Consider the following 10,712-nt stretch of genomic DNA (forward strand, 5'->3'; position numbering starts at 1 on the left):
CAGGAAGTAGTAGGAATTGTTGGTACCTTCTTCCACAAACCAAGAGTAGGGAGCAGTAGGAATTGTTATTACCTTCCACAAACCAAGACCAGGAAGTAGTAGGAATTGTTGGTACCTTCTTCCACAAACCAAGAGTAGGGAGCAGTAGGAATTGTCATTACCTTCCACAAACCAAGACCAGGAAGTAGTAGGAATTGTTGGTACCTTCTTCCACAGACCAAGAGTAGGGAGCAGTAGGAATTGTCATTACCTTCCACAAAGCAAGACCAGGAAGTAGTAGGAATTGTTGGTACCTTCTTCCACAAACCAAGAGTAGGGAGTAGTAGGAATTGTTAGTACCTTCTTCCACAGACCAAGAGTACGGAGTAGTAGGAATTGTCATTACCTTCCACAAACCAAGTGTAGGGAGTAGTAGGAATTGTGAATGCCTTCATCCACAAACCAAGAGTAGGGATTAGCAGGAATTGTCAATACCTTCTTCCACAAACCAAGAGTAGGGAGTAGTAAGAATTTTCAGTACCTTCTTCCACAAGCCAAGAGCAGGGAGTAGTAGGAATTGTCAGTCAAGGCAGTGTAGTGACTGAATAATAGTTAGGTCTGGGATTACAGTAGGTTTTCAATTAGGGATGGTGGAAACTGTTTGGGATTGAATTGGGGATGGAGGAAGTGCTTTAGCAGGTTGATGGTAAGAGGGAGATGGTCCACTTAATTGGGGATTAGGACCTTAGTGTAGAGCAGGGGTTCTCAAACTGGATTCCTTGGGGTGCTTTTGGGGGTTCCCCAAGCACCTGAATCCATGCATGCCTCAACCCCCCACATTTCCTTCACCCACTTTATTTTGGGGCTACTAGTGGCACTGCGATTGTTCATTTCAGACTGCCTCCCTGTATAGCCATGCATTATTAATTGAACGGGGGCACTTCTTGAGGTGCCACACATTTTCATGCTCCTTTTTGCATGCATATTGGGCAAGAAGAGATGGAAGCGATGAGACATGGGGTTCCTGGGCACCTTTTGAAAGTCATTGGGGTTTTGCCCCTGGCGTAGAGGCAGTCAATGAATTAAGTTCGAATGCCAGTGGGTTGGCATGCTCTGGCATACTAGAATCGTGTGGTGGATAGACGTACAGGTGGCTAACTGGACAGGATACCTGCAATCTCTTCTGCTAGAAGATGTGGGTAAGAACTACTTCGTAAACAGTGGCTCAGTGGTTAGCACAGCCAGCTGCTGAGTGCAAAGACGCGGGTGCTCTGGGTGGTGGCAGCTGCCAGGTTTCGATGGGGGCAGAATTGCAAGATGCCCATGCACAAGGAATTTGCATGTACCTTAAAGAGCCCCATGTGGTTCAAATCGATTCTGAGCCCATGTATCACTTTGGGACGTCAAAGCCCACGTGGCATACCATACAATGCCATATCATGATACACCGTAGGTAAGAGAGGCCTAGCAAAAGTGTCAATGCTAATGAAATTTTATAAGTTTAATATACTTTGTTTTTCAGCAAACACTTGCATAAATTCTTAAAAATGGAGTGGAGGAAACAGAAAATGGGTATTATATGCGGTCCTGGGTATGAGGGCATCCTCGGAAATGTGCGCGTTCATGTGTTTGCCAGGCCCCTCAATCAGTGTGCCGTCTTACAGCACTACAGGCAAAGCCGCATCATATACCCTCCTCCACACTAGCCCACTTGCAAAGCACATGCTGGAGACAGCTCCGAACCACTCGTCCCCGCAGTTCCTGCCATAGTACCACTTGCGGAGCCAGTCCCCACACACTGGGAATGTCCAATCGGTATCCCTGCTGGGAGACTGCCCTTTTGGCCACGCGCGCCGGTGAACATCTCAACTGATTTACCGAGCAGGGTAGGCCGAAGGAGCGCTCCCGGTAACCTCTCTTTCCCGGTACCCCTGCCTTCTCCCACGTGTGCAGGAGCGGCGGGAGCGGGAGCAACAGGACCTGGAGTACGCCAAGGAGATGGCGGATGAGGACGACGACGGCGGTTATCCCTAGGATGGCGCCTCTTCCTTCTCGTTCCGGCTGTAATAAACGGGACACTGTACCCCTACCTCGTTGTTGTGCCTGTGGCGTTCGCCGCCACTGTGTGGGCAGTTTCTGTGCAGCGACATTTTAATGCTTGAAGTATTAGACAGCCGATGACGGCAAAAATCGAGTGAGGCAGAGCCGAGAGTGGAGAGGAAAGAAGAGCAAGCGGGAAAGAGAAGCGCATTCGAAATGGAGGAAAGGGGCGTCCAAGTCCTTCAGTAAGCTAGGGAGATGAGAGGAGAAAGTCTGATGTGGCGGGAGTTGGTGACGCATGTCAGTGGCCTAGCAAGAAATATTTTCCAGGGAGTGTTATACGCCTCTGGAAAAAAAAAATAAAAAAAAGGATTAGTTGTTCGTTCATTGCAATATCTACATAATACGAGTGCACACAGTATTCCAGGACTTGATTCGTAAAGAACGTTTTTATTGTCACAAAAAACTCTTACAAAAAATCGTGGATATTTACATTTTCACATAATATACAACAACACAAAAGCTTATGCTCTACAACTAAGCAACTGCGAACGAATGGCATTTGTCAAAACTTCTACCCCGTGCATGTGAACCTGCGCCCGGACGCGAGAGGCGCTTAAAAAAAAAACCTTTTGCGACACTTCGATCATTTGAGTACAGTGCAAAGAATGAACAAGTAGGCTGACATGAAAAGGTATCTTATATTGGGTGAACTGTGCCTGCAATTGGAGTGCCATACGTCGTGCGATGGCAAAGAAGAGTGGCTATATTCTGCAATAACCTCCACTTCCTTTCAGAGCACGAACTATTTTTGTTAACAACCCGACAGTCTTATTTTCACCTTTACATTTTAATATATCAATGCGCTGTAAATATCACGGGCCAAAAAAAAAAAGTCCGAAAGGAGGGGTTGAGGGAGAAATTCAGCTGACACTGCAGCACCCCTTTTGGTTACAGCCCTGTCGCACGCGCTTCCGTCTTGTCTAAACGTAGTGGAGCAGACGTTTGGGCAAGCTGGTGCAGATTTATGATGTCAAAGGCAGTGCACACTTTGACAGAACACAGACTCCACCAGCGCTCGTGGTGCCTCCCTTGTTCCTTGTGTTCTGTCAAAGTGAGAGCTGCTTTTGTCATCATGTCTAAACGTGCCTGTGGCGGATGCGATGAATCGTGCACAAGGTGTGTGGCTCGTGCGTGCGAAGATTGATATGTAAATATTTCCTGTATCAGTGACGTGGCACAAAACCACGTCATCAAATCATTGGTTGCTGCAAGACTTCTGGTGCGTCATAATTTTTTGCCCCAATTCTTGTACAGAGCTCAAAACTTCGTACCATTTTGAGCGTAGTCAGGCTGATGATGATAGGTACAAAGCATGTGGCTCCTTTCGCAGGCCATTTTATCCATAGCGTAGTGTACTAGAATAATGTACCCATAGTAGGTACTGCTGGAAGCTACAGATGCGACATCATGGCTGCCACCTTCCTTGCTTATCCTGCATCTGGTGTCACAAATTTCGCAAATTGATCAAGATAGGTCACGTGCCTGTGTGACGTCGCAACCAGACCGCCGGGTTGTGAGCAGACCAAATATAGAAGGCCAGGGGGCGCCGTAGTTAAAGGCTCCGGAAATTCCGACCTCCTAGTTCTTGAACGTGCAAGCAGAGTTAGAAATGAATGTTATTAGCATTGCTCAAAAATGACGGGAGAGGACTTACCTCTAACCGTCAGCCGGAATCCCTTGGTACTCTGTGGTGGTCAGGGCGAGACCGATGACTTTTTAAGTTGCACTTCTGCTTCGTGGTTGAGTAATAAGGTCTCCCAGGATTCTACATTTCTATTTGGGTCGTGCTGTGGCTTGCCTACTGTTTTACCTGGTTATAGAGCGAAAGCTCTGGTGTATCGGGAAGCTAGACGCGGCTTGGCGGCTGTAACGATGAGTGTGTTCCGCACAACTGCCAACACCGGAGCTCGTCCAAGCGACTAGTTGCAGCTGCGTCTTCATTCCTGTCCATGTCGCCGCCGTCTGTGGCGAGAGCAGCCTCGGTAGGCGCCTTTTCAGCGCACCGAGTGACATCATGCTGTCACGTGACCTACTTTGCGTGACCCGAGGAGAGCCGTGCAGGTAGGGGTGAACCCAAGAATGAGGTCAGGTTTTTAGTCCCAGAGCCTGGTCGAGCCCAAGCGCACCTCTCGAGCCAACCACCGCTTTGTCGTCATTTCGACTAAGTTCGTGGCTAAGTCCGTGCTAGCGGAGTACGATGGGATGGAGGACTTTCTGGACTCGAGGGGAAATTCACTCTTGGAGGACATCAACAAGACATTATTGACGCTTATCGACTTTTTGGAACCCCTCAAGGAGGCCAGCGAAAAGCTCGAGCAGGACAAAGCACTAACGCTGCCCCTTGTAGAGCACTGCACGGGCACTCTGGTATGGACCAGGTTCTTCCACCAAAGTAATTCTGCGCAGATGCCTTAAAACAATGCTGCTTACTATTGGGACAGGAGGGTGCGGGACGCGAGTTCTAAGAAAAAGGTTTGTTGTAACTCCACCTCGCTACCCAGATATTGTTACCACAGGAAGGAGCATTTAGGTCTGTGTTACCTTCATACAAAACCGGGAGCGAGGCGGAGCTACAACAACCGCTCCATAAACACGCGTCCCGCAAACTTTTCTCCTCGATAGCACATAAAATTACATGAAAATGAGAGAGCTTAGAGAATGTCCTCAACACAGAAGGGCACAGCTAAAATTAAAGAACCGACAGAAGCAAAGACTTGGTTAAAAAATTTTTGCCAAGGCATTTTATTTTAAGCTATTGTGAGCAATGCAACGTTAAAGAACTATGGATTATAGGCATTTTAAATACGGCTGCTTATTAGTAAATATAGCTCTTGGGGCAAATTCTTTGCTTAATCACACAAAACGATTCATCCGGAAACTATTCCACAGGAACATGAGTGGGCAAAGCAGGAAAAGTGTCTGCATCATCTTGCGCAAGAAAAGTAAGCTATCCACTGTCTCCGGTTTTGACCAGGTCCTCCTCTCTTGGAGTATATGTAGCCGGCTGCACTAAAAATTTGTCTGCTACTGGCGCTTGTGGCTGGGATGCAAAGAATTCTTTTTGCAAGAAATGAAAGTGCTGGGTACTTGCTCTGTCATTTCAGCAGCCTCGCAAGGATCGCTGCCTAACTCCCGGCCAGCATCGTGCCATTCCTTGAAATCAAGGAACCTGCGTTTTGCACGGCTTTCACTAACCGGCTGATCTTTGCTTGTCTCCACTTGTGGCGAATGCAGGCAGATCAACCAACACTTCATCTATCCTGTTGCGAACAGTTCTCTCCCGTTCATCAAGCATGCGGAGCAAACCGAAAGCCGGCCATAGAAATGTTGCGAATTCGTGCGTCTCTTTTACGGGCACCTTTATTTGAAGAAACTGCAGTGCCCTCAACTTGAGCTAGCAAAGTGCTGGGGAGTCTGCTGAAGCAGCAGTACGGTGCTTATTCAGATTTGCATAGTATGAATACAAGGGGCCGTGTTACTGCTTTGCCCAACAACATGAGTTTGTTGTACAAGCCACAGCAGCCCAAATGCAAGTTGGTCGCAGTGAACACCTCCGAGTATTCTTTCAGCAGGGCAGTCAGCGCCTCCCTCTCTTCGGACTTTACGTGAGAAAGATCGACAAAGCATCTGGCGCGACCACCAAAGGGCCATCATGGCCTGCAGCGGCGAGTACCGTTTCGGTGGGCTCCCGACTCAATCGCAGGGGTAAAGCAAGCTAATGTTTTGTACATGGGGAGGCTCAGGGGCTGCTGGGTGCAAATAGCCACCCGCAGAGGCACTCTGTGGTCACTACTAACAGTCACGAGGCATGTGGCTGCCTTCAGGCCATTGCTAAGAGAATCGACGTTTCAAGCTCTCCCATGGTGCCGCTCTTTACATCTGAAGGGACATATCTGCACGAAACGTGCTCCAACCAGGGAACGACGATCGTCTCATTGAACAGCTTTACGGAAACGCGCGACATCTCTTCTACCGCTCCCACGGTCTGTTGAGTAAATTTCAGTATCTGTAATACAAATATCAGCCATTTTTCTGTTTGCAAACGTAAATTTTGCGTTCCTTGCATGGACCGCTTCTTCCAAGAATGAGATATATACCTTTCCCCTTCTCAAAACCCGACACTCCTTTTGGCAGGGCACTGTGTTTGGGCATATGTAGCAGAGATGATCTAATGCAATTTCGCCGAGAGTGAAGTGTAACTACACTGTAAGTGTAACTGCTTGAGCCCACTTACGCCAACAGGATCCCCCCTACCTACAAAACTGGTTGCAACACTATAGCTGGCGCTTCCAACAACTCGCGATGCCCGTTCTTTCGAAGCGTGTTTGTTTTATTTATTTACGCATACTGTAGCCCCATTAGCTTAATACGAGGCAATAAATAATTAAAACAAAACTAGAAATAAGGCAGAGCACTAAAATAGTAACGAAGAATAACATAATAGAACACAATGAGGCAGTACCAAAAAGTAAATGCAGCAATACACTGTAACACCAACAAGCAAAACACAAAATGAGGTGAAATTAATTTCTAACAGGAAGGCGTTTAATGGCAGTGACCTGATTGTTCCACGGATTAAGTTCCAGGATTCAATAGTTCGCGGCAAGAAACTATTTGAAATCATCAGTGCGAGCAAAATAAATTTTAAGGTTATGGTGACTCGTAGTCGATCAGGGAATATCTGGAGGAGTATGCACGTGATGTGAGTTAGTTAAGAAGCGGGGACAATGCAATGCAGAAACTTCAGTGACTCAATGCGACGGCGTACGGATAAAGGGGTTAGACTCACTGAATATTTTCTCGGATCCTGATCTAAAACGTGAATCAACTAGAGCGACAAAGTGAGAATTTGGGCGAACTATCCGATTGCGCGATGGAAGGTATAAAGTCGCACTACCGTTGAAGCAGGCAGCCGAGCTTTCCGACAACCGAGAAGTAGCCGTAACGAGAGTTACGAAGCTCTTATGCCGACTTTCGAGCAACGGCCACCTACTCGGATATTTATGACAAGATGATAAGAGAATACCTCACTGCGGGACATGCAGAAGTGATTGATAGCCTTGCTACAAACCCCGCAAAGCTTCACTACATGCCGCACAAAGAAGTTATCAGAGAACACGCCCTGACTACAAAGGTGAGGCGGGTAATATTTGATGCATCTTCACATGCCAAAAGGATGCAGTTCACTTAATGAGTGTCTTGAAAAGGAGGACAATTCGTATCAAGACCTAGTGAAGATTCTTCAGCGCTTTCGAAGACACCGCATTGCCAAAGTTATATTCAATAGTCAAGCAAGAGAACAGCAGTTCGCAATTGGTGGCGAGGTGCTGGAAGTGGTATGAGAATATCAAGGGCGTCCGCAGAATTTTTTGCAGGGGGGGGCCCCGTTGGTGCCCCGGGGGGGGGGGGGGGGGGGTATGTTCGTAGCAAAAAGGCGCTATTTGCGGAGTAAATTTATTTATTTATATATAAATAAAAATTAAACAAAATGCACACATGAAAGAAAAATTACAAACAGCAAATTAAAGCGCGGCTAGGAGAGGTACATTGGAGTTTATCAACGAAGAAACAACTAAAATTAATAAAAAATGCAAAAAGATGCTATATCATTTCGTGGAGAAGAGTGCTCAGTCTTCCTGCATACGGGTTCTCGACTCACCCGGATTGATGACCAGCACACAGCACAATATGTTCGCAAACACGCAACTACAGTCACTCAGTCAGTCTTCCTTGAACAGCAACTGTAGGCGCCTCGGATTTTTCTGGGCGAATTGCGTAATTACACGTGTGATAAATTCACTTCTGTGCTTCATTACACGCTCTCGGTGCACACTCATCATACACATTGATTGGAAAAACTGTTGAACGCGTACGTTGAAAACAAAAGATGACTATATATACAACGAAAACTTATTTACAAGATAAATGCACGCTCGCAGCTTCATACACCTCGCTCCATCTTGCTTGCGCATCCGCACAGTCGAGCAACCCCACACACACTGCTCGCCGCTCGTCGTTTTCTCGTCCGCTGTCTTGTTGTTCTCAGCTTCGCTGACAACCGGCCACTAAAAACACCCAAGCACAAACACAGAGGCGCGCACACGTGCGAGGGCTTACTTGCCGCAGTATCCCCGAATGCGCACTTTGGGGGTGAAAGGAACGCCGCGCAACTTCCGAGGGGAAGGGACACTCGCCACTCCGGTCGGAAAATTTGTTTTTGTGTTTTTATGGGGTTCAGAGCCCCAAAACGACTCAGGCTATGAGGGATGGAGTAGTACAGAGTTCCGGGTAATGTCGACCACCTGGGTCTCTTTACCATGCACTGACACGCACAGTACATGGGCGCTGTTGTGATTTGAGGCCCAGCCAGAGGTGACAGGCGAACCAGGCAGGCGCCATCGGGCTGCGTTGACCAAAGGCGCTGGTTTTCACAGAAGACGCAAAGAACGCTGGTGTGGGGGCGCCTCGGGAGACTGCGTCGCCGTGAACAAAAGCAGCTAATCCCCTTTGCCGGAGATTCTGAAAGCGGCGCTTCTACCGAACTGCGCTACACGTGGATCGGAGGAGACAGCGAGCGGCGGCGGCGCCAACTCATCGCCCGCTTGCCCCTGAGCAGCCCGACAAAGCGGGGGTGGACACGGCTGATTTGTCCTTCCCTCCTCAAGAATTCATCGGTGACCGGCGTAACGACATAGGCGAAAACAAGATGCCCCGTGCACTGTCTGCCTCCGTGTCGCTATCTCTCTAGAGATCAAAGAAACAGACACCCATCTCAAGGCGGCTCGAAACACATGCTCGCCGGTGCCGCTGTATGTCTGGAACAGGTCGCCCTTCAGTAGAGCTAACGATGGCGTGGTTTGAAAACGGCGGAACGACGCACGCCCGGACGCGGCATTTCGCAGATGTGACCATGCGGGGCTGCTTTTACCCTTTTGACTGAGCGCACCACCGCCCCTGGTGTGCGGCCATCACTCACGGTTCGAGTGAGTGATTTTCCAGGGGGGTGCAACCGCCCCCCCTTGCCCCCCCCTCCGGACGCCCATGGAGAATATGTCTATTTAGGGCAGGTAGTGACAGCTAATCCGATCATGAGAGGGAAATAACTAGAAGAATAAGAATGGGGTGGAGTGTATATGGCAGGTTCTCTCAGATCACGAATGGCAGTTTACGAAAACCCCTCAAGAGAAAAATACACAATAGCAGTATCTTACCGGTACTCACCTATGAGGCAGAAACATGGAGGCTAACAAAGAGGGTTCAGCTTAAGTTAAGAACAACGCAGAGAGCTATGGAAAGAAAAATTTTAGATGTAGCGTTAAGACATCGGAAAGTGGTAGAGTGGGTGAGGGATCAAACACAGGTTATAATAATAATAATAATAATTGTAATAATACAGATTCATTCAAAGAACTATGAGAAAGGCTGAGGAAAAAAGCCAGCAAGGCTTGACGAGCCCTCGGTCCCTACATATACAAAGGCATCAGGGGACAAAGAATACACATTACGCAACAATATCCCGATAACAAAAACTTATGATGCACACATTGAACCAAAAGGAAAAACGAAAATATTATAGAACAAGACTAAGCGCAGGAAATGCTTACAAAGAGCACCGATCGGCGTACTGATTACATCGATATTTTAATGATGTAACGTGTTTATGTGTTTTGGTAGCTGGGAGGCAATCATTTGTAACCCGTAGTTTGTTCTTGGAGTTTTAGTCTGTTGCGGGGAGTGTTGGTTAGTGTTATACAGCTTTCCTCTCGGCGTTAGGCAGGCGAGTCTCCCTAAATAACCAGTATGACGAAGTAGCTCCTTCTTGTACCTCGAAAGTAATTGAAAACTATAAATGCAAAAAATTTTCATAATACATGCATCATCAAAGTACTGGTTTGTATTCTGGTTGAAACTAAACGGGAATATACATCATATCACCTTCTTTTGAAGCAGATAAATTTTGTCAAGATTATTTAGAGTGGTCTTGCTCCAGACAAGGTGACAGTTATTCAAATGGGATAAAAAACAGATTTGTATATAAGCTCATTAATCCTGGCTGGAGGCATTGTTTTCAGGCGATATACGTGTCTTACGAATCGAGCGTCTTTAGACAAGGCAGTATCTTTATTATGATAAAAAACAGATTTGTATATAAGCTCATTAATCCTGGCTGGAAACATTGTTTTCAGGCGATATACGTGTCTTACGAATCGAGCGTCTTTAGACAAGGCAGTATCTTCATTATGATGACACGACATTGTTTCGTGAAAGACGACTCCAAGTGTTTAAATTTTTTCTACTACTTCAATTTTTCTGAATTAAATAATAGTTTTTTTATTAGTACGCAGAAGTTCATACCTCGGTCGGAAGATAACATCCTTGCTTTTATTCACATTTATTCTAGTCGTCGCTATGGCTTTCTTTGCCCTAGGTCGCTCATTGATACAGCAGACAGATGATTCCTGCACAAGCAGACAGTAGCGTTAGAGACGAACCGTGCGTAGAGTGCACCGCTACCTAACTGGGGAAGTGCCATCAGAGAAACGCAACCCACGGAGGTCTGAGTACTGATTCAGACCAACGTGGGTCGCGTTTTCGTTATTTTCACTTCGATTTCTCTTGCGATTTTGTTT

The 10,712-nt window shown here is 47.1% G+C and overlaps 1 protein-coding gene and 1 pseudogene across 1 annotated transcript in view; one reads left to right on the top strand and one right to left on the bottom strand.

Moving 5' to 3' along the window:
- Window positions 1-2,068, top strand: part of Rpn3 (regulatory particle non-ATPase 3) — a 37,859-nt gene extending 35,791 nt beyond the window's left edge. Inside the window, exon 11 of the mRNA XM_089547584.1 lies at window positions 1,933-2,068. Within this exon, the coding sequence (XP_089403710.1) occupies window positions 1,933-2,013 (81 nt within the window). The 3' untranslated portion in view covers window positions 2,014-2,068. The remainder of the gene's footprint in view (window positions 1-1,932) is intronic.
- Window positions 2,069-5,519: 3,451 nt separating this feature from the next.
- On the bottom strand, window positions 5,520-10,456 carry LOC149338266 (uncharacterized; annotated as a pseudogene).
- Window positions 10,457-10,712: the final 256 nt, after the last annotated feature.

This window comes from Amblyomma mixtum, chromosome 6 (assembly GCF_055824585.1).
Source record: "Amblyomma mixtum isolate Tamu chromosome 6, ASM5582458v1, whole genome shotgun sequence".
Taxonomy (NCBI): Eukaryota; Metazoa; Arthropoda; class Arachnida; order Ixodida; family Ixodidae; genus Amblyomma; species Amblyomma mixtum.